Source organism: Podarcis muralis, chromosome Z (genome assembly GCF_964188315.1).
Source record: "Podarcis muralis chromosome Z, rPodMur119.hap1.1, whole genome shotgun sequence".
Classification (NCBI taxonomy): domain Eukaryota; kingdom Metazoa; phylum Chordata; class Lepidosauria; order Squamata; family Lacertidae; genus Podarcis; species Podarcis muralis.
Genome location: NC_135673.1, coordinates 16,486,034 through 16,513,397, shown reverse-complemented (window position 1 = coordinate 16,513,397; position 27,364 = coordinate 16,486,034). Strand labels below are relative to the sequence as shown.

The 27,364-nt window shown below is 45.4% G+C and overlaps 1 protein-coding gene across 3 annotated transcripts in view; it reads right to left on the bottom strand.

The window, feature by feature from the left end:
- Window positions 1-760: 760 nt before the first annotated feature.
- LRRC8A (leucine rich repeat containing 8 VRAC subunit A) overlaps window positions 761-27,364 on the bottom strand; it is a 40,149-nt gene continuing 13,545 nt past the window's right edge. For all 3 annotated transcript variants that reach the window (XM_028716095.2, XM_077922373.1, XM_028716096.2), the window contains exons 3-4: window positions 12,269-14,432; window positions 761-3,556 (exon numbers count right to left, since the gene is read on the bottom strand). In XM_028716095.2, coding sequence (XP_028571928.1) covers window positions 3,281-3,556; window positions 12,269-14,425 — 2,433 coding nt within the window. In that variant the 5' untranslated portion in view covers window positions 14,426-14,432 and the 3' untranslated portion in view covers window positions 761-3,280. The remainder of the gene's footprint in view (window positions 3,557-12,268; window positions 14,433-27,364) is intronic.

Below are 27,364 nucleotides of genomic sequence, written 5' to 3'. Positions count from 1 at the left end.
TGCAGGGATTCTTTGATTGTCAGTTGATTCTCCTTAATGTGGATTGACAGGCCAGCAATCGGGTCTCCTTTTTAACACAGGGCTAAGCAAAGCAGCGCGAACACAAAGTAGAGTTTGGAAAGCTCTGCCTACCTGTAAAGGTATTGCAGTGTATTAAATATTATTAACTGCACTTGCCGGTCGCCTTAGGCAAATCTATCTATAATTCAAATTGTAGGTATTCTTCATAGACACAGCATGAGCCACCTGAATGAAGCTCACAGGCAAGTTTGGGAACCCTTGTTCTCACCAACCATGTTCGTGGCAGCAGTGACTAAGCTCACACCGTGGCCTGCCCCTGCTTGAACACTGATAGCACACTGCAATATAGATATGCATTCCTTGACAGACACCTTTTGTGCAGAGAGCTAGAAACTACCTTTATCCCCTTTAATAACAATAATAAAATAATAACGCTGCAGGTGTTTCTGTAGCCAGAAAGTTGTTCTTGAAAAGTCCACGCATTAGTCACTGGGGATGTTGATAGGATAAGGCTGTCAATGCCACCATCAGAGGCAGCATTGCCCCTGAATACCAGTTCCTGGGAATCACAAGTGGGGAGAGTGTTGCTGCCAGGGCTCAGGTCCTGCTTAGGGCATCTGGTTGGCCACTGTGAGAACAAGATGCTGGACTGGATGGGCTCCTCTTGGCCTGATTCAGTAGGATTCTTCCAGCTGGTGTGCGTGTGTATTAAACAAACATATAAAAAGAGAGTCTTCCATAAGGTTTCCATGTAGCTTTATTTAGACATTGACAATACCTGGTTAACATTGGTTGGGTTTGGTTATTTGATTTTGATTTTTCTGTGTGTGTCCTCAGCATTGCTAAATTGCGTGCAGGTCTTTTTCCTATGACTTCAGACGCAGACAGGAAGCTAGCAGTATATTTTATTCTTTCTCTTCACTGCCAGAAACATCCAAGGAGGGGAGATTTTCGAACGTGCATACACACGAACGTTTGTCTGAAACCAACACCATCCTGGCATCTCAGTAAAAAGCAAAACAACTGTCTGAAATAAATGACGGTACGTTAAGATTTGCAGTACCTGTTTTGCAATAGATCACTAGCTGTTAAATGGTTTACCTTTCCAATAGATAGGTATATTAAACCAGCTTAGATGCTTGTATTAGACCCCAATAATTAAAATTTAAGTATCGTTGGAGATGTTTGAACAGAGGTTGGATGGCTAGCTGTTGGAGATTCTTTACCTGTGACTCCTGCATTGCAGGGGGTTGGACTAGATGACCCTTGGGGTCCCTTTCCAACCCTACAACTGCATGATTCTGTGAAAGCCTTGGCCAACCTGGTGAGCTCCAGATGTTGCTGAACTACAACTACAACTGATAGCCTTAACAAAACACCTGGAGGTTGTAATCTTGGCAAAGCCTGTATTAAACAGTAGTGCAAATTTTACTTTTCTTCTATACGTGTTCCTCACTCCCCAGAGCAAGACTTCTGCAATAAAAATGAGGGTTGAGGGGAATAGTCCACCCTGGGAGGCATTTTATGCTCTTCCTTTTAACACTGAAGAGGGAAGTAGAAAAACGGGGGGGGGGGGGAGAGACTCCGCTACGTTTGCAGAGAAGGGGAACTAGGCCTCTTGCCCCATGGAATGACAAGTCGGATAAAAGAGGCAAGTATCAATGCTATCTCCATGGGAGCTAGCAAAATAATATAAAAAATTAAACACAGACCAGCTGCTATAAAAATAGTAAGGAGAGAGGGGAGAAGAAATTGGTTTTTTATATCTCATGGAAGTTGTTTTTTATATCTCATGGAAGATGTTGGCAGCACCTGAGGGAGGGAGGGGAGAACAAGGACTACATCAGCCTTCCCCAACCTAGGGGCTTCCAGATGTTTGGACTGCAATTCCCATTAGCTCATGCTAGCTGTGGCTGATGGGAGCTGTAGCTCAAAACATCTGGAAGGCACTAGGCAAGGGGGAGGCTGAAGAGTATAGAGGATAGCTGGCTTGTTCCTTTTTATCAAGGATGGAGAACCTGTGACGTTCCAGATGTTCATTGACTACAACTCACATCATCCCTGATTACTGGTCATTCTGGCGGGGAGGGGAAGTGATGGGAGCTCAGTAAAGTTGTTGGGGGAGGGGAGCACAGGTTCCCCACTCCTGCTTTTTAGTGTTTTAATGCCCACTGCCCATGCTTTGTGATCAAAAAGGGATGCTTTGAATTGACATGTTTTGAATTCCAGTGTTTTGAGCGAAAAGGAACATTCGAATGTATGCCTGCCCTGCCTTCCCTACGTAGTCGAAAACAGCAGTACTGTGGTTTTGCCAACTGAAAATAATTTTGCAGATTGTCTCCTTAGCTTTCGGGCATGAGATTCCAGTAATACATTCTCATATATATATCTCCCCACTTAAGCCATACTAGCCACTCTTGAAACACAACCCCACCCAGAGGCAGATGTAACGCCGGATTCAAGCAGGAAGAGATTTAGATGTGGGAACATCCTACTATCAGGCCACCACATGGCGGCAGCAGGGGGATTTTTAATTGAAGGTTTTAAAAGGAAAGTAAAATTCCGCATGTAGTGATCAAGAGGTAAAATGACCGAAGACAGAAACGACCAACAACGTCAGCATGAAACAGAGAAATTAAGAAGTCCTTTCCTATTAGCTCCTCTGAATTCATCCAGACTGATGAGTCAACAGTTAATAAATCAGTGTGTGCAAGAAAAAGCTAGTGTCACGATGTGTGGCCAAAGGCCAAACACAGTTCCTATCCTTGATTGTACAACGGTAAAACACCCGGTTCCTGGACAGCCCTCACAGAGATACCATAGCAGCAGGCGGTTTGGACAGGATCAATGGGTCCCACTCATTCACTCCCCCACCCCACCCCACCAGCTTGGATGCCAGCCAGCTCCTCCCGACACTCGCAACAACTCAGTGCAAGAGTTCTAGAGTTCAGTTTCCTGGTCGGTCACAGCGGCCGCATTCAACTTCCTATGCCGTACAAACCACAAACTCTCGTTTGTAGCCACAGTCCTCACCTTGGACCACCACCACCTCCGCAATTCCAAAGGAAAATAGCAACCTCCTCTCCCAACTCCTCAAGGCGGTCCTTGGCTAGTCTGTTTTGGCTCGGGTTTTCTTGGGTAAGGGAACATGGGGACAAGGTTGCCTGAGGGGCTCCCCATACCCGCGCCCCCTGGCTGTTTTGGCCTGAGGTGTTGGGTTTCCTTCCTCTTCTCCCCACCTCCTCTTCTGTGGAGACTCTCAGGCTTGCTCCTTGTCAGCCCTCCATAGCCGTTCCTTGACTTCCAGTGGCAAAGTGTTAAGGAGGTCCTCCTCCACCACCAGCCCGCTGCGTTTCAGCAAGGGGCAATCGCCCAGCTCCACTGGCAGGCACTCCAGGCGGTTCCCCCGCAGTTCAATCTGAGATAGCTTCGTCAGCTCACCCACTCGGGAAGGCAGCGACTGAAGGACGTTGTTGCCCAGGTTCAAAGTCCGAAGCTTCCTGCACTGGAAGAGCTCTGCTGGGAGGTTCTCAATCTGGGAGAGGAAAAAGGAGAAAAGTTGTTGTTGTTGTTGTTGTTGTTGTTGTTGTTGTTGTTATTATTATCATCATCATCATCAATTTATAGAAAGCATTCCGCCCTGAGATCTTATGATGAAGGGCGGTATATAAAATCTAATAAATAAACAAACAAAATAAATGCCTAAGTGGCTTCTAAATCCGTTTACAACTACAGTCATACCTTGGGTTAAATACCTTCAGGTTGAGAGCTTTCGGGTTGCGTTCCGCAGCGACCCGGATGTAACCGAGCGCGTTACTTCCGGGTTTCGCCGCTCGCGCATGCACAGTCAAAATGATGTCACGCGCAGAAGCGGCAAATCGCAGGTTGCGTTCACTTCAGGATGCGAACAGGGATCCAGAATGGATTCCGTTCATATCCAGAGGTACCACTGTACAGTCATTGGGGAAAGGGCTGAGTGATTGACATTTGGAATGTAAAGACTGTGTTTGCAAGACAACCCTGAGAGAAGGGTGGAATGGCATGTATACTGGAGCTATTGCTATAGCTGTTGAGGAAGCAGGAGGGAAAGGAAATTGCTATGTCTCGTGATTAAACCAGTATAAGCCAGCAGAAGAAATATGGACCTAACAACCCTTTGCCATATATGGAAGATTGCCATATATGGACATAACTGCCCATTGGCTTATTCTTCGCTTGAATAAGTGTGCAAATACTGCTGTTTGAAATACTTGGGCAAAAGATTCCTGCACTTCAGGGGGTTGGACTAGATGATCCCTTAAGATCCTTTCCAACTCTACAACTGGTTCTATGGGTCGCAACACATAGCAATGCTTTTAACAAAGATGTCCTGTTTGGGGGCCTGGATTATTTTGGCCATCCAAACTGAGCCCATGGGATTTTTTTGCGGTGGGGTGTGGGGCTTCCAATGCTTTCCCTGGACTACCTCACAGGGTTGTTGGGAAGATAAAATGGGGAGAACTATGCTTGCCACCTTGAGATCCCGAGAGAAGGAAATTTGAGATATTAATGTGATGAATAAGTACCGTATTTTTCGCACCATAGGGCGCACCGGACCATAGGGCGCACCCAGTTTTTTGGGGGGGAAATAAAGGGGAAAAAATTATTTTCCCCCCAGGCGCGGGGCTGGGACGGGGGAAGCTCGAGCTTCCCCCGACCCCAGCCCCCAAACAGGCAAGTCTCCGCAAGCCGTGGGAGCGCTCCCGCTGCTTGCTGAGAGGTCCGCGAAGCCTGGACGCGCTGAGCTCAGCGTGCGCAGGCTTCAGCATGCAGGCAACTCTCCGCAAGCAGCGGGAGCCCAGCGCTGTCCCCCGAGTTTGCGGGGCTGGCGACAGGGAGGAGCAGGCTTCTCCCCCCGCCAGCCTTCTAGCCAAGTCGGGGGACAGCGGGAAGGGCGCGCTGCGCCTCTCCCGCTGCCTCCCGAGTTTGTGGGGCTGGTGACGGGGAGAAGCAGGCTTCTCCCCCCGCCAGCCTTCTAGCCAAGTCGGGGGACAGCGGGAAGGGCGCGCTGCGCCTCTCCCGCTGTCTCCCGAGTTTGTGGGGCTGGCGACGGGGAGAAGCAGGCTTCTCCCCCCGCCAGCCTTCTAGCCAAGTCGGGGGACAGCGGGAAGGGCGCGCTGCGCCTCTCCCGCTGCCTCCCGAGTTTGTGGGGCTGGTGACGGGGAGAAGCAGGCTTCTCCCCCCGCCAGCCTTCTAGCCAAGTCGGGGGACAGCGGGAAGGGCGCGCTGCGCCTCTCCCGCTGTCTCCCGAGTTTGTGGGGCTGGTGACGGGGAGAAGCAGGCTTCTCCCCCCGCCAGCCTTCTAGCCAAGTCGGGGGACAGCGGGAAGGGCGCGCTGCGCCTCTCCCGCTGCCTCCCGAGTTTGTGGGGCTGGTGACGGGGAGAAGCAGGCTTCTCCCCCCGCCAGCCTTCTAGCCAAGTCGGGGGACAGCGGGAAGGGCGCGCTGCGCCTCTCCCGCTGTCTCCCGAGTTTGTGGGGCTGGCGACGGGGAGAAGCAGGCTTCTCCCCCCGCCAGCCTTCTAGCCAAGTCGGGGGACAGCGGGAAGGGCGCGCTGCACCTCTCCCGCTGCCTCCCGAGTTTGTGGGGCTGGTGACGGGGAGAAGCAGGCTTCTCCCCCCGCCAGCCTTCTAGCCAAGTCGGGGGACAGCGGGAAGGGCGCGCTGCGCCTCTCCCGCTGCCTCCCGAGTTTGTGGGGCTGGCGACGGGGAGAAGCAGGCTTCTCCCCCCGCCAGCCTTCTAGCCAAGTCGGGGGACAGCGGGAAGGGCGCGCTGCACCTCTCCCGCTGCCTCCCGAGTTTGTGGGGCTGGTGACGGGGAGAAGCAGGCTTCTCCCCCCGCCAGCCTTCTAGCCAAGTCGGGGGACAGCGGGAAGGGCGCGCTGCGCCTCCCCGCTGTCCCCCGAGCTTGTGGGGCTGGCGGTGGGGCTCTCCTGAAGCCTGGAGAGCGAGAGGGGTCGGTGCGCACCGACCCCTCTCGCTCTCCAGGCTTCAGCGAAAGCCTGCATTCGCACCATAGGACACACACACATTTCCCCTTCATTTTTGGAGGGGAAAAAGTGCGTCCTATGGTGCGAAAAATACGGTAACTATCAGGAAGGCACAAGACACTTTAGAGCCCATAATCTAGTGGCAGACACTTGCTTGGTACAGATGTCTCCTAACACTCTGTCGCTGTGCTCCCCATATGTGAGTTGTTTCAGTTTATCCTGGTGCGCTGTAGGGCTAAGAGTAGGTACACCGCAGTGGCAGGATTGCCATGCTTCTGCAGAAGCATTTCCCAAACCGGGAGCTGCAAAGCCTGCACAAGCAGTCATGGGATTTATAAGGAAACTCCACATAATGGGTGCTTTTAATCCTTAACTTGTATAATGAATAAACTCGGTACAGCTTTTTGCTTTCTTGGGCATATTGTGATGCTGCATTGTGACTTGTAACTGGACTTCAGCAGACCTGGCAGTTCGTCAGAAGGTGACCATGCAAGCAGTTGTTCTGAGTGACTAGGACAGCTTCTCTCTGATGGGCAGGCGCTGAATACATAATACCTTTGCCCCATGCATCAGTAATGATCTGAGGTTCCATCTCCTGCCAGTCAGTCCCCACAGTGACCTCCCCTTTGGCAAAATGCCAGCTTAGCCATTCGACTGACACTTGCAAAAGTTGACTTTATTGTGATTAAAACTACTATCAATGGCCATAGTTCGTTCCATCCAAAAACCGGCATGTTTTTAGGGTAAGCATTTACAGCTTATGAAGCAATATCCTGCAATCGGATGGTTGGCGTCCTTACATTCCCATAAACAAAACATACCCGGGTAGCTAGAATGCTGTTGCATGATTTATCTATTTTTAGTTTATTGCTGATTTTAATTTATTGAAGGTGTTAACAAATTTTGGTGGGTTGGTGTTTTTTTTACCCAACAATTTTATTGTTTTATCTTTTTTTGTAAACTGCTTTGAGGTTTCTTTACAATCAAGCAGTGTATAGATTTTATTTTTTTTAAAGAAATTAAGTGTGAATGACTTTGTCACAACTGCAGAGATTTCACCAGATCCCACATTACGCAGGGCGTTAAGTGAATTTTTGCTCGGATGCTTCAAGTAACCATTATAAAACAGCAATGGAGCAGTTATAATGCATGAAAACGATGACTGCTGAAAACGAAGGTCTAAAATTCACTTGAGATCTGGTTAGTCAAGGGGGAGAGGAGGGGGCAGCTGTACTGATCCAGAAAAGCTCTGATGTTCAGCCAAGCAAGTCTTCCTCTGCAGGCAAATATGCTCTTGATTCAAACAGTTCTTTAACTCTTGGACCACAGAAACATCTTCTGGGAGATCCTGCCATGACACTGCTGTGGCTAACTAAGATCTGCCCTAGAGAAATCACTCTCTATTAATAAACAATGTTCCTAAGAAAACAAAACCACACTAGAAAACAGGAAGCATCTTGTTCAGGGTGGAGAAGCAGGGGAACTTGTTAATTTATCCACCGTAGCCATGGCTCTCCAACTTGCATCCTTTGTTGTCATAGAGCTAATGAGATCAACACATTATTTCCAAGAAAACAAAAACCAAGAAGCCATAACAGGTGATGGGACCCAGCCCTGCTTCTTGGCTTCTTATAAGCTAGCTACTGAGGATGAGGGATGTTTCCAGACTGTCAGTATTTCACGGGAGGGAATCAATGGCATACATTGAAACATTGGTTTTTGTGCTATTAAGGAGAGGGAAGGAGCTCAATGGTAGACCATTTGCTTTGCATGTAGAAGGTCCTAGTTATGAAGTAGCTTCCTATGCAATTCAAGTGTTTATTCAGAGTATGAGGATTTTTTAGGGAAAAGGCACTTGCAGTAGAGCACTTGCTTTTCAGGCAAAAGCTCCTAGGTCCAGTCCCTGGCAGCACCCCCAGGTAGGCTTGGGGAAAATACCACTTTAAATGTATAGTGCAGATGAGGCTTTAGTGAGGAGACAGCTTAAAGAGAGGTGGGCAAGCGAACTGCTTCTAGACTTCCTTCTACACTAGTACAACAGACTAAGAACATAAGAAGAGCCAGGTAGATCAGGCCAATGGTCCATCTGGTCCAAGATCCTGTTCTCATAGTGGCCAACCATATTTCTCTTCAAGGCAACCTTCAGAGCAAAGGTTTGGGAGGCAAGGAAGGGAGAGAAATCAATGCTTAATTAAGCCAGCCATGTTGACCCATTTGGTGAGGAGGGGGCAGAACACAGCAGTAATACCAATGCCTTTGTTCAACCTACTATATGCAGAAACAAAACAAAACAGAACAAAAAACCCACCAGCGAGCTGGCTTTGTCTTCAGAGAGTGGATGCTTAAAAAATTAGAAAAAAGAGCAGCTTGGGGAGGGAGAGAAAGAAAAAAGGTTGCAGATGCAGATGGTAACAGTCCTGCCTGCATGATGGAAGTCTTAATTTAGTGATTCAGGAAGCTCTTTGCAGACTAAATAAGTGAGTTTATGCCAAGTGCAGAAAGCTCTCAGGTTGCACCAAAAGTATACTGGAATGAAAGGAGTAATTGATGCTCTCCAACTCTGAAAATAGAATGAAAGGAAAAAGCCCAGCAGTTATTGGGATCCGTCTCGGAACGCCTAGATCCCTTGCAAGGCAAAGATGCAAAAGAAAAAATGCGGCAGACCTTTACACATTACTGAAACTGGAAACTGTTTGCCACCAAATGGTATGTGCAGCGTTAAGGGAAGCCAAATTGCTAAGTATTACCAAGTGGTGGAAAGGCTGAGTTGGTTCTCTGTCCCTTAAGAGATGCAGTGAGAGATCCTTGGAGCAGGGAATCTGTCTTCTTGTGCTGTAGCTCAGTGGCAGAACTCCTGTTTTGCACGTAGAATGGTCCCAGGTTCAATCCCCAAAGGCATGTCTAGGTAAGGCTGGGAAGGTTCCCTGCCTGAAACCCTGAAGAGCTGCTACCGATCACTATTGACAATACTGAGCTAGATGGACCAAGGATGTGACTCAGGCAACTTCTGGCATTCCTATTTAATTCAGCCCTTTATATTCAGAACTATGAGAACTAGAATCTTACTTATTTTTTTAGGGAAAGGGTCATGCTGGTAAAAACAACAACACCCTTTTCTGAAAAGCTTAGAGAGCTTCTACATGATAGTATAGACAATACGGTAGTAGTGGTAGTAGTAGTAGTAATAATAATAATAATAATACCTTGCCCATCTAGCTGGGTTTCCCCAGCCACTCTGGGCGGCTTACAATACATCTAAAAACATAGTAAAACATCAAGCATATAAAACTTCCTGATACAGGGCTTCCTTCTAAAAGTTGTGTAATCTCCTTGACATCTGATGGGAGGGTGCCACTGCCGATAAGGCCCTCAGTGTCCAGTTTGAGCAATGAGAGTGGAGGCAGTCCTTCAGGTATGCTGGGCCAAGGCCAAAGCACCAACACTTTGAATTGCGCTCAGAAACATACTGGAAGCCACATTCTGGAATTGGTATAGTTTCTGGGTCACCTTCAAAGGTAGTCCCCACACAGAGTGCATTGCAGTAGTCCAAGCAGGAGATAACCAGGGCATGCACCACTCTGGCGAGGCAGTTCACGGGCAGGTAGGGCTTCAGTGGGTGTACCAGATGGAGCTGTGCCTCTATGGACAGCTGTGACAAAATGACTCCCAGGCTGCGCACCTGGTCCTGAATGGGGCACTGTTACCCTGTTCAGGACCAAGGAGTCCCCCACAGCCGGCCAGCCCATGTCCCCCCAAAACAGTACATCTGCCTTCTCATGATTCAACCCCAATCTGTTAAACGCCATCCATGCTCCAATCGTTAACTGAACCAGTGGTCTGAGTCAATATAAGGTAACATCCTGTGTGCCTTTTGGGAAAAAGCAGCACAGCAGCCTAGCAGCAGAGCTGCTCTGATAAATCATACACTATTTAGGATAAGCCCGGGGCCAGCAGGTTTATCAAAGCACAGCATTTGGCTTCTGCAGCGATAGGCAAATACTGTGAAAACAATGGTTGAGTGCTAGGCAAATACTGATAATAATGGCTCAGTGCTAGGCAAATACTCCAAGAATGAATAGTCATGTTGCACCCCCCTGTAAGTAGCATTCCTCCGCTTTGTATTTTAAGCTCCACAAGCAAGTCCACACCCAAAGGGTACACAGTGCCTGTGTGCGGAACAGTCAATCAGAAGAACAAAAAACAGGTCTTTGCTACTGCAACAATTACGGAAGAAATCAAGCCATCAAGAGCCGATTCAGTCAGGAAAGTTTCATGTCGACGTGGTTGGGGTGATGGTGCAGAAGATGACAGAGGAGACAGGACCAAAAAATGTGCCCTGTCCATTGATGTTGATGTAGAAATTTGATTACACATTAGATACAAATTTTGCTTTTGATTCAATGTTAATTGCATTTAACTTTTAGACAGAATGCGTCAAATGAATAATTCCTGTGTGCCTGCATTTTGCAACCCTCATGCTTTCCTTTCCAAGATATAAACATGTAATCTTTTCTGATCCTAAAAGTGGCACAAATGGCCAGCCAGGATGTTTTCTTAATGTTAACACTAGGGTATAAAATCAGCATCTCCTTGAAGCTCCTGGAGAGGTCTGGAGAGTGGCACCACAAGAATGGGCCTTTACTGTAGTTGCTCTCCGTTTGTGGAATGCTCTCCCCAGGGAGGTTCGCTGGCGCCTTCATTTAGGCACCAGACAAAAAAGGTTCTTTAACCTCTTTGGCTGATTGTCATTAGATACCCATTTAAATGTGCTGTGGAAGGGGGAGTGTATTGGTTTGTTTCTGTTCTTATTTTTATTTTGTGTTTTGTGTTTTTTATACTGAAATTTTATGTTGTGAACCACCCTGAGATCTACAGGTATAGGGTGGTATTGTGATAGGAATTTTGAGGTCTTAGATATATGTTAGATGTTCATAAGTGTACCAACCAAGCACGTACATAGATCAGCACAGGAAGACCGACCTGGAACCATTTGGATTCCTAAACTGTCCCAAACTGACCAAATGTTTTCTCTGAAGGTCAAAGGAAAATAGAAAAGCCTCCCCATTGTCTTTTCCTTCACAAATCCTGTCTTAAGGGTATGTCTGTGTTTGAATAGGGTGTGAGCCTGTGACATGGCCCAGGAACTAAGTATTTATCATTACAAAAGACTGGCCAGGCTCCCCAGGCAATCCAATCAAGTAACCCGCCAGACAGGAGATAAACGACAGGAGAAAAACATTCAAATTTCTGTTTAGACCGCTTTTTCTGTGATGTAGATATGATGTATCTGAGGGGTGGTCTTAGGTTACACCCCTTCTGTGATGTATGTATGATGTTTCTAGGGTTGGTCTTGATCTACAGCATGGGAATTTCAAAAGTCTTTATAAGGCCTTGTGCACCATTTTTCTGGGTCCTTCCTCTCTCCTGCGGGTGAGGGGAGCACCCTGTTGCAACAGATCAATAAAGATCAAGCTTACTAGCTGCTTTGCTTCTCAATATTCTCTGGTTGGCCTCTGTTATTCTCTCCTACCAATAGGGAACCTATGTAAGGACTCTATATGGGCTCTTAGATACCCCATAAGGGAAAAGGGCAATTTTTGTTTACAACAGTATACAAATTTAATAAAGCAAGGAAGCAAACAAGCAAATAAAGTATGATAGTTGAGGCTAAACGGCTTGGGAAACTTGGGAAGTTGATATCAGTATGGAGCAATGCATGTTTACATCCCATAATAACCTGTAACGTTTCTTGATGTATTTAGAATGTAGATGTTTTGAAGTTTTTTGACCCTTGGTGTGGTGTGTTTGAAATCCCTATATAAGTTCAAGGCAGTCCTCCCTAGTTGGCAGCTTGTTCAGAACAACCATCAGAAGAATGCGCCCTAGCCCAATCCATGCATGCAGTGCTCCTTTGGTCTAGTCAATCTTAACTAGAATCTAACATGGCAGCAATGACTCTGCCATAACCCACCTGTTGTAGCCTAGTTTAGAGAAGCAAACTTACTCCATGTAGCTAACACAGCTCTGCCCTTCAGTAGGGAGGAACAGCCAGGAGGCTGCCATCGCCACTGCCACCGCCCTACATCATCTGCCACCTGAAGTAGTCGCCTCACCTTGCCTAATGGTAGGGCCTGCCTTGTACCAAAGATGGGAGACCACTCCCAGCCCAAACGGCTTCTGTGCCCCACCACCACCACCACATTCAATCCCCTTTTCTTACCCTGTTGGCTGTGACAGCCAGGTTCTGCAGATTTTGCAACAGCCTGATGTCTGCTGGTATCGAAGTCAAGAGGTTGTGGCTGAGATCTAAATACCGAAGCTTCCGGCAGTAGAAGAGCTGGGTGGGGATCTTCTCAATCTTGTTGCGGTTCAGGTAAAGGCGCTCCAGGTTGGTGAGGTTGCCGATCTGCATGGGGATGTAGGCAATGTGGTTGTACCACAGCTTAAGGCAAGTGAGGCGGTGCAAGTGCTGGAAGCTAATGATTTCCTCAACGGTTTTGAGGTTGTTGTCCTTGAGGTCGATCTCCTGGAGGTTCTGGAGGCTGAAGATGGAGTGGGGGATGCGCTCCAAGTCGCAGCGGATCAGCTCCAGCTCTGTTAGGTTAACCATCTTCTTGAGGCTATTGAGGACGATGAGCTTGGTGCCCTCGTTGTTGATGGAGAGCTTCTGGAGGTGCACCCCGACATCTGTCACCACCTGGGGAAGCTTTGTCAGGTTGCTCTTCAGCCTCAGGACCTTGAGCCTCTTCAACTCCCTCAAGCCATCAATTACAATGTACCGGTTGTTCTCAGCACTTAAGTTCCCGGTCAGGTGGAGTTCTTCAAGAGTCTTCAAGCTGTAAATCCAAAGAGGGATCTCCTTGATGTCCGTGAACTTGATGTGCAAGGATTTCAAGTTCTCCCTCAAGAAGGCGAGGGCTGGGGCCTCTATCTTGGCCGCTGTATGGTACAGCCACAGTTCCTTGAGGCTGGTGAGCTGAGCGATGCTTGGTGGGATGGTGACATCAGGGATGAGCTCTAGCTTCAGGACCTCCAGTTCAAGGAGGTCAAAGACAGTGTCTGGGATGCCACTGAGCATGAAGAGGTGCAACTCCAGCTTCTCCTGAGAGTTTTTGGTGATCCTCTGGCGCAGCTTCTCCAAGGTCCATTCATTATTGAGGTTCAGTTGCCGGAGTTTGTTCTCACTCACTTCGGAGAGGAAGACAGCAAAGCGTTTGGAGTAAAGGGGGTCATACTGGTCAATGAGGTGTAGCATGAAGGCAAAGTCATTTTTTACATCCGGGATGTCACTGTAGCTGCTCTCCTCCCGGATGGACTCAAAGGAGTACTTCTTGAGGGACCGCCGGAGCATCCACCAGAGGGTGTACATGCAGATCAAGCCATAGAAGATCACCAGGCTGATGTAGAAAGACGCCAGGATTTTGAAGAGGGTGGCAAGAGGATGAGCACAACGGTACATGCGGTAGCCTGTCAGGCTCTCAATGTCCACCTTACAGTCCACATCAAAGGCGATGTTGCTGACATAATAGACAGTGTAGCAAATTATGAGGATGAACTTGATCACCTTGATGATGGTTTGCCTCATGTAGAGGCGGTAGACAATGTCTCCTTCCTCCACATGTGTCCGGAACTTCTTGACCTTCTCAAAGAGTGCCTTGGCTTGCTCGCCTTCCTTCTTGTCCAGGACGCCATTCTCTGTCCGGTCCACAATTCCTTGCTCAATCCGAGATTTTGTCCGCTGTAGCATTGGGGCTGTGGCTTCCACATCCTCACTAACTGTGGAAGACTTCTTGTCCATGGAGCCATTCATCTTCCCGAAGGTGGGCTTGGGGTCACTCTCCTCCACCACTGTCTCAGAGAGGGCCCTTGTGGTCCATGGAGAGTCAAAACACTTGAGTAGGATGGAGACAAAATGCTCCAGCTTAGAGCTGGTCCGTGGGAACTTGAACCAGAAGTTACTGCAAGCCAAGAAGATCAGTGTATGCATTAGCACCAAGTAAGGGAAATACTTGGCAAACCAATGAAGGCAGTTTTCATAGCACACAGCATCTACGTAATTGTACTGGTGCCTGTCAAGTTCGTATTTAATCCCCGTCGGCCCTGGCTCCATGGCTGCCACTAAAGAGGAGTTAAAATAACTTGTGTCCAGGCTTGCAGTTGGCCAGTCCCTGGAGGAATCGTTGCAAGCGTCTTTGGTGACCCATTTGCAAGGCAAGCAAATCATTTTGTCCTGGGTGACTTGCAGCGTCCCACCAAATACCGCAATCATCAGCATCACAATGGAGATATAGTCTGTAAAAACGTCCCACCACGGCTTTAGGATGCGGTACGCCGGCTGGGTATCGGCAAAGTAGCGCAATTCTGTGACCGGAATCATGGTTCACCTGGAAGGGGGGGAAGGAGGACACAAAAACACAGAGGTAGGATGTTACCAACAAAGAACAGCACATTTCCAAACTGACTACGAGGTGGCAAGGGTTACATTACAACAAAAGGATAGGGTTGAAATCATCGTACATTTAGTTCCAACAAAGATACATGCAGTCAATGGAACTGCACAAAAGAAGGAGATGGAGAGGCAGATTTTTCAGTCCAAGGGCAGCATTCCCTTTATATCAACTTTGGGGGGGGCTACATGCCAGAGGTGGGTGGGATAGAGGCAAAAGTGTCTAGAGCAACTAGCACTTTAAATATACAGTATAGCCTTCACTATAAGGTTCTAGGGCTGGTTACAACAACAGCATCCTCATCATCATTATTATATTTTTATTCATTTTTCTTTTTCATTCATTACATACATCTCAAATTCTTAACATGTACTATATATTCCTCCCTCCCTCCCCTCCAAGGCTTCCCTCAACTTCCACTTCTGGTTTGTTTCTATTTTCACCCACTTTGTTATCTCTTAACAGAAAGTTATTAATAACATAACATCAAGCCTAAAAACATAAAAGTAACAGTAAATGCACCATCATATTTCACTATCTTCTAAACATTTTCTTATGCTAATAATGTGAATGTTTATTTAAATCTTGCCATCAAGTCTATTGACTTTCTTTGTCTCTGCAAATATAGTATGTATGGTTCCCAATCTTTTTCAAAGTCTCTGTTGTCTTTTTCTCTTAGTCTATCTGTCATTTTTCCCAGTTCCACATAGTTCATCATCTTCTCTTGCCATTGTTCTTTAGTTGGTATTTCTCCAGTCTTCCAATTTTGTGCAGTCAACATTCTTGCTGCTGTAGTGGCATACATAAATAAAGCCTTCATTTCCTTTGGTATGTCTTGACCTAAAATACCTAACGGAAAGGCTTCTGGGGTTTTTTTTACAAAAGTTATTTTCAAGATTTTCTTCAATTCATTATATATCACTTCCCAGTAGGGTTTTTCCTTTTTACAATCTCACCACATATGATAAAACGTACCTTCTGTTTCACATCTCCAACACCCTTTCTTTTCATTTTTATACATTTGTGCCAATTTAACCAGTGATACATATAATCTGTACATCATTTTCATATAGTTCTCTCTCAATAATATGCAATCTGTAAATTTCAAATTTACTTTCCACAATTTTATCCAGTCCTGAAATTGTATATTATGTCCTACATCTTGCGCCCATTTAATCATTACTGATTTTACTTCTTCATCTTTGGTCTCCCACTCCAAAAGAATATTATATGCCTTTTAAAATAATTTTGTATTTTCTTCTATCACTTCCTTTTGGAAGTTGGAAACGGAATATGAGATGCCTTTTTTGTTATCCTCCTTAAAAATATCCTGTAATTGTAATTTCGTTGTCCCCGAGAGGGGGCAATGACAATAAAGATGTTGTTGTTGTTGTTGTTGTTGTTGTTGTTGTTGTTGTTGTTGTTGTTGTCTATGAGGGTTACAACATTAAACCATAGTATCAAAAACAATTTAAAACAACTTGCAATCATAAAAGCAAGGTGGATCCTAAAAACAGACACAACAGGTATCAAAGGCCAAGGTACAGAGGAAGCTGTATAAAGGAGGTCCTAGGCACACCTCTGGGGCGAGAGAGTTCCATATCTTAGGTGCCACCACAGAAAGTTCCCTCTGCCGAGGTGGCACCCACAGAGCCTCTGCGGGTGGAGGAACTACCAAGAAGGCCCTTTTTGCCGATCTCATCACCCAGGAGGGTCTTAGAGGGAAGGAGGCAGTCTTTCAGATATTTGGGGCTGGAATTAACTCTGGCACATTCATTTTAACGGGTCTACTGCAAGTGTAATTTTGTGGGATTCAACCCAAAGAATCAGAGGTTGTGGTTTTGGGTTTTTTATGTCCTCTTCCAAGAAGCAGGAAAACCGGTTGTTCCCAATGCAGAGAAATGTTGCGGAACACATTAACCAGCCGATTTTGTTCCAAGTGTAGAGCCACTGAGATATGGTAACCTGCCTTGTGACTTTATGCAAAACTTTCACCTGGTATCTGCAAAACCACATTGAGAAGCAGAAGACAGAGTGCAGTGCACATGTATAAATCACAAAGTTTTGTGGTGGGGGCTTTGTGTGTGTGGACGCGAATGCATGCAAAGGAATAGGCACTAAGGATAAAGTCACTTGGGCCTCTGTGCAAGAAGCACTGTTCGTTTTCTTTCTAATTTCCGTGAGCTCAGCAAGCGGAAGGAAATGCAAAGGAGATGGGAATCAAAAGATAATTTCCTGGCCGTGGCCACTCCCACCTGGCAGTAGGCTCCTCTGCTGGGACTCAAGAGACAAAGGTTCACATGAGGGTAACCAGAAGCAGTCCACTCTGGAGTCGCCAACCTTCCTGGGGCTCACAGCCACATCTGGATAAACTGGTGTGGGCATCGCACAGAGACACCGCAACCAAGCAAATATCAACACTCTGTTCCTGCACTGCAGGAGCTTGGCCTAGATCAGTGTTTCCCAACCTTGGGCCTCCAGCTGTTTTTGGACTCCAATTCCCATCATCCTTGACCACTGGTCTTGCTAGCGAGGGATGATGGGAGTTGTAGTCCAAAAACAGCTGGAGGCCCAAGGTTGGGAACACTGGCCTAGATGACCCGTGGGGTTCCTTCCAACTCTTCAATTCTGTGATTCTATCCTATTGTCTACAATATAATACTTTATTTAAAAATTAATATCTTTGGAGATATTTGCAACCCCCTCTTCAGTCAAAAAGGTTCCTGGACAGGTTTGCATACAATTGATTGAAACAAAACTGTCCCTCTTCACAAGATTACAATCGGCGGGGCTGGGGGGGTGGGATCATCCCTAAGATAGTTGGATGGCGCCTTGTACACACGCGTCCTGCAGTCAAGCTAGTGCCAAACATATTGCTCTGCTTTCCTTTGGGCCAAATCAGTGAAGCCAAGTGTCTTGTCTTTTGAGCAGCCCAGGACCTCCATACACACAGCCCAGGCTTGCACACAGGGGAGGCCACTTCAGTGCTGCTAATGCAGCAGTTCAACTTCACCTCCAGAGGTGCACTCCATTGTCCCTTGAGACAGAAGGATGCCAACAAGTACTCCTGCTAAGGACACCCATTAAAATTTATGGGCATGGCAAACTTAGGCCCAATGATTTCAACGGGCCCACTTAGAGCAGGACTATGAAGCAGGACTATGGTTGGATATAGGGACGCGGGTGGCGCTGTGGGTAAAAGCCTCAGCGCCTAGGGCTTGCCGATCGAAAGGTCAGCGGTTCGAATCCCCGCAGTGGGGTGCGCTCCTGTTGCTCGGTCCCAGTGCCTGCCAACCTAGCAGTTCGAAAGCACCCTCAGGTGCAAGTAAATAAATAGGGACCGCTTACTAGCGGGAAGGTAAACGGCGTTTCCGTGTGCAGCTCTCGCTCGCCAGAGCAGCGATGTCACGCTGGCCACGTGACCCGGAAGTGTCTCCAGACAGCGCTGGCCCCCGGCCTCTAGAGTGAGATGAGCGCACAACCCTAGAGTCTGTCAAGACTGGCCCGTACGGGCAGGGGTACCTTTACCTTTACCTTTTTATGGTTGGATATAATCATAACTTTTTGTATACCATTTATGTATTTATATATTAAGTATTTTGGAAATGCTTTTAATGAAAATGAATAAATAACCCACTCAATGAGTTCTCTCTCTCTCTCTCTCTCTCTCTCTCTCTCTCTCTCTCTCTCTCTCTCTCTTCCTAAGCAGATATGATGGTCCCATTATATTGATTGAAGCAATAAATCCCATATCCTGATCGAACATCCCCTATATACTACTGAAAAATGGTTGGGTTGGTTGTTTGCTCTGATGTTTGCTCTATGAGCTCAATAGCTCTTCCTTAGTCTTTCAGAAATTCTCACTTGACCCTTACCCACATTCTGTTTGATGTCAGCTCTGCTTAACAACCTACCCACTTGAAACACTCAACAAATATCCCTTTGTAGCACAACTTGCTCACATTCACACACAATACTTCAAGGTCTGATCCACCAACGGAACCAATTAATTGAGCTTTGAGCAGCAATGCCAGTTTTTCTAACAAAAACAAACCATTAGGGTAATCTGCACAAGGTAATTTACGTCATAATTTTTTTTTCTCATGCCCCAGAGGGGCAGAGAGGCTATGGCCCTCCAGATGTTGTTGGATGACAACTCCCATCCTTGACCTTTAGCCATGCTGATGGGGGCTGATGGGAGTTGAACATCTGGAGGCCACAGATTTCCCTATTCTGGTCCTAAAGAGTGATCTAATTTAGCATGTTTATTTTACTTGTTTTTGAAAAACAAAGCTAAAAAAAATCACTCTTGTTGATTTTTCTCTCCACCCCCCCATATATAAGTATGCGATCTGAAATATTTCGAGAGGAAATAGTATATAGCACATATTTAAACTGTAGAAGTCGCTCCCACAGTAATGGCCACCAAACTGGATGGCTTTTAAAAAAGATTAGACAAATTCATGATGATGGAGGAGGAGGAGGAAGAGGCTACCAATGGTGGGCTAGCAGTGCTTGCCTCCATGGTCAGTAATGCTTCTCAACACCAGTTGCTGGAAACCATAGGAAGGAAGAGTGCTTGTGCTCAGGTCCTGCTTTCTGGTTTCGCATTGGGGCATCTAGCTGGCCACTGTGAGAACAGAATGTTGGACTAGATGGAGCTCTGGTCCAATCCAGCACATCTCTCCATATGGAAGTCTTCTGTGAAAGCAGAACCTCCATGCCCAGGGGCAGTGTATCTATGAATACCAGATGATGAGAAACACAACTTGAGGTTTGCTGCTGGGACATCTGGTTGGCTACCATGAGAACAGGATGCTAAGCTAGATGGGCCCCCTTTGGCCTGATCCAGGAGGACCCTTCTCAGGTTCTTAAGTAAACAATGCTTAATGTTACACGATGAATATTGTTTTTATTGGAACACTTGTAAAAATTGGAAGATATTACTTAAATGATGCAAAGGTGTTAAGAAAAGAAGATGTAATGGAGAGTTTTAGCAGACTAATAAATTTTAATTTTCCCAAGAACTGCACATTGGGTGCTGAGTCATATACTTGCCAGGAATAATCAACCTTGGGGGGGGGGGGGAATACAGTTTTGATACTGCCAAGCCGGTCTTACATCGTATCTGCAATTGGCCTCCATCCATTGTTATTGATGAGCTTATGAAACGGGGGGTGGGGGGGTGTCAATGCAAAAATGAAACAGTGGAAATTTTTCAAGCTGGAAAACTTTCCAAACCACATCCCAGGCTCTGAATGACAAGAGCTAGAACTATTAATTCTCTAATCATAAAAAGAGCCAATTTTGTGACAGTTTTCCATCAAGCTTTTGCCTTCTGGGTTTTTTATATGTTTTATCATATATTCCTTAACCACCCCTTCACCAAAAGATTCCAGGTTCATCGCACAAAAGTGTCAGTAAAAACCAATTCACTTTTTGCAAAGAGTTATTGCATTACACCCAACCCTTCTACTCCAATCAGCTCACAGCAACAAGAAGAAACTTTGTTTTTCTAGTAGCACTGAGAACAAGACAATTTAAGAACAAACATAGTGTTATAAGAAAAAAACCTGCTCCTTTTCCCTTATGGGGTACCCAAGAGCCCATATAGAGTCCTTTTGTAGGTTCTCTATTGGTAGGATAAAATAACAGCGACCAACCAGAGAATACTGAGAAGCAAAGCAACTAGTAAGCCTGATAAAATAAAGAACTGTTGCAACAGGGTGCTCCCCCACACGCAGGAGATAGGAGGACCACCCAGAACAAAGGTGTGCTCGCCCTTATATAGATATTTTAAATTACTTGCCCTGGAGTCCAAGACCACCCCCAGAAACATCATACTTACATCACAGAAAAGGCGGTCTACAACAGAAATCTGACTGCATTGTTTATCTCCTGTCTGGCAAGTTACCTGATGGCATTATCTGGGTTTTGGCCACTCTTTTGTTATTATAACTACTCAATTCCTGAATCTAGGCCACAGGTCACAAGCCTGTTCACATCTTGAATGTGTCCTTAAGACAGGATTTGTGAGGACAGGACCTGTGAGGAAAGAGACAATGGGGAGGTTTCCCACTTTGACCTTGCAGAGAAATATTTGAGGTCAATTTGTTCAGGACCTTTTCTATGGGGTTTCAGACATGTGGTTTATATATACTGTTATGAACATTATATATGACCTTAAAATTATTATAACAGTAGCAATGAATTTTAGAATGGGTGTGACACTTTGGGGCTAGCAATAAGTAGTTGTCAGTAGCCAGTAGTTGTCAGTAGCCAGTAAGTTAGGTGTGGGGAGCCTTTGGTCGTGCAGATGCTGCTCAGCTACAACTCTCATCATTCTTGGCTGTTAGCTATCTTGGGCGGAAGGGAGCTGTAGTTCAGCAACATCTGGAGAGCCAAAGTTTCCCCACACCTGGATTCACCCCAACCCTCCAGAGAATATTTAGGCGAGTGGGGAGAATGAAAGGTCTGTTGTGCAAGCAGAAGTCATTCCACAAGTTTAATGACTTCACTGGAAGCAAAACAAATTGCTTTAGGGCCGGATTTTAGGGACTGAGCAAAGAGAGTGTACATGCCTGTAATAGCCTCTCCACTCAACAGCTGAAAAACAAAAATAGTACAGTACAGACAGCTCACCTTCTCGTTTAAAGCACTCAAGCACACAAACACCTGCAGAATGTTTGAATCAGCACCTATGCAAGATACGGTGTGTATGCATGGGCTTGTTTTTCTGCCAGACAGAGAGGCAGGGGCAGATGATGGCCTGGACATTAAGCCATCTGCAAGACAAGAGATCCTATAGGTAACCAAGAGGGAGGTTGCCAGCGCAACTTGTGCATGATGAGACACAGAAAAAAAGTTTCCCCTTTGCAGGGGTTGCTGAGATCCACTGACACAAGTGTAGGCACCTTATATGACAAGGATAACTCATGCACCAGACTGCACATCTAAGCCATGTTCTAAACTGTTTTTAATATTTTATTTTTATTTTGCTGTCTCCTGCCCTGGGACCTTATGCTGAAGGATGAATAAGAAATCAAAATTTAAAAAATCCATCCAGTAGCACCTTAGAAGCCAGCTAAGTTTGTTATTGGTATGAGCTTTCGTGTGCATGCACACGAAAGCTCATACCAATAACAAACTTAGTTGGTCTCTAAGGTGCTACTGAAAGGATTTTTTTTAATTTTGTTTCGACTATGGCAGACCAACACGGCTACCTACCTGTAATAAGAAATCAAAGACGCTGGTGACTGTTATTATTATTATTATTATTATTCTTGAAATGGGCTACAAATGCTTAAAACAGAAAGCTCAAGAAAGTGTGTGCCAAAAGACACTTCTTGCCTGATGTGCAACTTGGGTCTACAAACAGTTTTAGTTCTAAAAAGCGTCAATGCTGGATTTGTTTCATTTGGCGAAGATTTTCCTGTCTGACAATTATCATGCAATGGCCAGGATATATTGGGTGTCTTGCTTTTTGAGCAATCATACAGAAATTCATTTCACCCAGCACAGTCCATCAGCCTCAGAAGCTAGCATTGCTGAAAAAGGGGTGTGGGGATGAGCTGAATAATTACTACAGGCAGGGCCTCCAGGTATGACAACAAGTTAAGGGATGGATGTGGATCCAGCAAAATTTTCCTCCTCCAGCAAAAAAGCCTCCACATCTCCAGCCCTCTGACATAGAGGCACTGCATGGCTTGTGTGATGTTGTTTTGCTAGATTTGAGATGACAACTGGATGGCAAAGAGTTCTCATTTCTGCTGGCTCACCCTGGCAACTGCAGTTCATTAACGTGATGGCGGAGCAAAAGAGACAGAAAGATGGAACAAATACAAACATCTTTCTTTTTCTTTCTTTCTTTCTTTCTTTTTATTTTTTTATTTTTTTGGGGTGGGGGATACTTTAGAGTACAAAGAGCCCAGAAAAAGTGATCACAGGTCCAAGCAGCATAGCATACAAATGCCAAATGCTGCTTGAAAACCACACCTGATATACCCCTCTAGAAATATTAACAGAAGCTGCGCCATCATCTATCTCCTGTTCCTTGGCAAAGCCCATGAGTGGACCCCAGTGAATTCCCTCTGCAGCCAAAGGAGCTATGAGGACAGGAAATCTGCAAAACCTTTTATTAATTAAACCCAAGGGGGGGTGGGGGTGGAAGAAGACAAGGTCTTGCTTCCTCAGAAAACATGCACTGAAGATACTTTAACTCAAGACTAGTTATCCCAAACAAGCTTCTACAGTGCAGTCCTGATAAATGCCTACTCAAAAGCACCCTGCTGAGCTTCAAGGGATTTATTCTCAAGTATGGAATGGATGTCTATAACCACCTTGTTATAGCCAAAAGTGGTGAGGAATTTGTACCACTGTTTCATAAGAATACAGAAAGCTGCCTTACAGCAAGGCAGGCCATCGATCCACATAGCTCAGTGTTGTCTGCACTGACAAGCAGCGGCTTTTGGGGGTTTCTAGTAGGGCCTCCCCCAGTGTTACTTGGAAATACTGGGAATTAAAACATGGGACCTTTAGCATGCAAGGCAGATGGTCTAGCACTGAGCTATGGCCCTTCCCCACACAGAACATGTATGGGAAGGATTTTGGGATTCTAATCCACACTACAGCCTGAATACAAAAGCAACGATGGTGGATATAGTAGTCTGTTATTTCATAAAAATTACATACCGCTTGATTATAAAAAGAAAACCTCAAGGCAGTTTGCAAGAAAAAGGTAGTATGATAAAATTATCAATAAGAAACTTTAACAACAATAATTTAAAGACTTCAGAAAATTAAAATAACAACATACTAAAAACATAGGAAAGCTCACATCAACTTTCTAAATATCTAGGTAGGCTTGCCTAAACATAAATATTTTTAACAGGTGCCGAAAAATAGCCTGATATCAGTTGTAGATATAAGGATATCAACTATGGGTATCACTGCCTATGGCAGATGCATTCGCTGCACATGAAGCTGTGTTCTAGGGGGAAACAGAAAGTCACAAGTGGCTAGAAATACACAGCAAATACGTAAGTGCAAAATATTAACCACTGTAATATCCGTTTTCTATAATGTGTGCTTTAATTTAAAATGCATCTCTGGGTTACTTGTGGGGCATAGGAATTCGTTCATTATTTTTTTCAAAATATAGTCCGGCCCCTGATATAGTCCGGTCTGAGAGACAGTGGACCGGCCCCCTGCTGAAAAAGTTTGCTGACCCCTGGTTTAAATAAAATGGGTACTGGCATTGAGAAGCCTATCCACAGAAACTAAAATCAGGAAACATGGTGCCTTGCAATTGTTTTTAGGCTTCTGTAAAAGCCAGCAATATTTAAAGATAGGACAGCATTCAATATTTTGTACCACCATCTGAAGAGCCGGCAGCAAAGCATTTCCTAGCCTATTTGCAATCAATTTCCTCTCACACCTCCACATATTCCTTAATATAGCATCTTCAGATTCTCAAGGTCAAGAGAGTCATTAATATGTCTCTTGTTTTAATACAGCCAAGAAGTTATGTAAAAGTCTATTCCAGTCACCGTTTCTATCCAAGGAAGGCCCAGATATGCCACATACTTTTTCTTCTTGTTTTTGATGTAATCTCATTTAGCCTCTGAAACATTTGATTCCGGACATCTGGACTTCTAAAATCTTTCATTGTGGCAGCACTCACACTTTGGAACTCCCTGCCAATTGACATCAGGCAGGTTCCTTCATTGTACTCTTTTCCTTGCCCACTAAAAAACACTTTGGTTTAGGCAAGCCTGCCCAGACCTGTAGCATGTTGATATGCATTTTAATCCATTTTTAGCTTATTGAAGGTTTTAAACAACTGTTTTTACAGACAAACACTTTGAGGTTGTCTTTACAATCAAGCAAATTTTTATGAAATACATAAATAATCCCTTGTTTAAATTTAATAGCTGGGTTACTTGTCCTCCCCACCTCCCTCAGGGGCCTAAAATCTTAAAACTTTGACACCCAACAGAAATATTTAGAGTGGTACCTCGGGTTACATATGCTTCAGGTTACATACGCTTCACGTTACAGACTCCACTAACCCAGAAATAGTGCTTCAGGTTAAGAACTTTGCTTCAGGATGAGAACAGTAATCGTGCTCCGGCGGCACGGCAGCAGCAGGAGGCCCCTTAGCTAAAGTGGTGCTTCAGGTTAAGAACAGTTTCAGGTTAAGAACGGACCTCCAGAACGAATTAGTACTTAACCCGAGGTACCACTGTAATCAATCAAGTTTATGAGGCAACCAAATGCAGGCTACAGCTAAGGAGGGGGGTAACCATAAAAAAATTGCCAAATAGTACAATACAAAAGTATATTCACAGAAAAAAGAAACTTAAACCATTGTCCTCATAATGCTATTCTAAGTTGGGACATTTCACAACCAGTCTAGACAAACACAAGACTTAGCTGTCCTTTTCAGCAAAAAAAAATTTCCTGTATTACGGTACTTTCAAGTGGCCACAGGTTCTAAAATCTTCACGCATTCCCCCCCCCCCTGGAATTTCATACAGACTACAGTATTAATCAATCATCTTCGATCACCCGACTTCCACAAATACAGAAGACTTGTTCTCTAGCAATATTATTCTACCTGCCTCCCCTTCCAGAAAGTTAGCTCCTGTTGTCTGAAAACACAAAGGAAAGGGCGTCTCAGACATAGTCTCTTCCCCATGCTTGTGTTTTTAAGACAGGAAAACTGAAGGGGTGGGGATCTACAGGTCTTGACTGCTTCAATATCCAGCCTTTTTAATCATTATTATGCAATATAATATTGCTACAGGCGGGAAGCTAACAGGAACGCTGCTTTTCTAGCAGGCATGTCCCCAGCGAACTTCTCAAAAGCACCACCTGAAATCCTAAAAAAAAAAGGGGGGGGTGCGCACAAAGCTGCTTCTGTCCCGGCAGAGGAAGGAGGCCAATGAAAAACTCTCAGCCTCAAAAACTAGGGCAGTTACAAACAGATAGAGAGGGTGGGTGGGTGTAACTTTAGAAAAGAACTCTGCAATGCTAGCTCTCTTTTGAGGAAAACTTCTCTTAGCAACAAGAGAGCTCAAAGAAAAGATGTAAAACAATGGGTGCATGTGGAAGTACCACAGCTAAGGCAAATTCCCAATCTTCTTGCAATCGTTTTGAGGGAAAATACAGGAGGAGGTGTCCCAAAGGCTCACATACAACAGCATAGAAATGGGTTGAGATTTTTGGGTTCAAATTTGGGATGGGAGGCCATTATTATAACCATTGTTTACATACCATTGTTACAACAGCGAGAAAATCATAAGAATATAAGGTAAAGGTAAAGGACTCCTGGACAGTTAAGCCCAGTCAAAGGCGACTATGGGGTTGCGGCGCTCATCTCGCTTCAGGCTGAGGGAAGTGGCGTTTGTCCACAGACAGCTTTCTGGGTCATGTGGCCAGCGTGACTAAACCGCTTTTGGCGCAACAGAACACCGTGATGGAAACACTGTTTACCTTCCCGCTGCAGCAGTGCCTGTTTATCTACTTGCACTGGTGTGCTTTCGAACTGCTAGGTTGGCAGGAGCTGGGACAGAGCTGTGGGATGTGGATGGTGCTGTGGTCTAAACCACTGAGCCTCTTGGTTTTGCTGATCAGAAGGTCGGCGGTTTGAATCCCTGCAACGGGGTGAGCTCCTGTTGCTCTGTCATAAGAATGTAAGATCCCTGCTGGATCAGGCCAATGGCCCGTCTACTCATGGAATCATGGAAACATGGAATTGTAGAGTTGGAAGAGACTCCAGGGATCATTTAGTCCAACTCCCTGCAATGCGGGAATCTCAACTAGACCATACATGACAGATGGCCATCCAACCTCTGCTTAAACACCTCCAATGAAGGAGAGTCCATCACCTCTCATGGGAGTCTGTTCCACTGATGAACAGCTCTTACTGTCAGAACGTTCTTCCTGATATTTAGTTAAAATCTATTTCCTTGTCACTTGAAGCCATAGGTTTGGATCCTACCCTCCAGAGCAGGAGAAAACAAGCTTGCTCCATCTTCCACGTGACACCCTTTAGATATTTGAAGATGGCTATCATGTCTCCTCTCGGTCTCCTCATTTCTAGGCTAAACATACCCAACTCCTTCAACCATCTCTCATAAGGCTTAGTTTCCTGACCCTAAATCATCTCGGTTGCCCTCCTCTGCAAACAACTCATATTTCCCACCCTTCCTCCCAAAGGAGTCCAGGGTAGCAGACACAGCAATGATAACACATTAAAAAATAACCTGAAAATAGTTTTTAAACATTATCTCGAACCATTGGCCTTAGGGTTGCCATACCTTTCAGCCATCAAAATCAGGAATGTTTTAAAATTTCTCCCAAGAGTCAATACAGAGGGAGACAGGTGCACCTCACAAAGGAGGGCATTCCACAAATGGGGAGCCACCACTGAGAAGTCAATCATGGGTCAATGCCAATCTAGCAGCCCCCAGTGATGGTACCAAGAACAAGGCCTCCACCTGCCAATGGTTGGGTGCCCTTTTAGGCACTTGAGTGCCAAGCCATTTAGAGCTTTATATCTTGACCTTTGGTCCATGGACCTTTAGGTGGTCTGTGAACTGGGAGCAAAAAAGAAAAAAGAAAAGAAAACAGAGATTATTTTACCAATGGAATATAATTGCACTGATGGAAAATTTATTGTGTATGTGTTTATGTGCATTCTTCTGGGAAGAGGGTTGAAAGCTTTCCTCAGACAACACCCCCCCCCAAAAAAAGTTAAGAACCATTGCAATTTGCTAGTATATTCCACAGGAATTTTAGTTTAACCTTGATTTTATAGTTTTGACTGATTTTTTACCTTTTCTGCATCATGTTTCTTGTACACA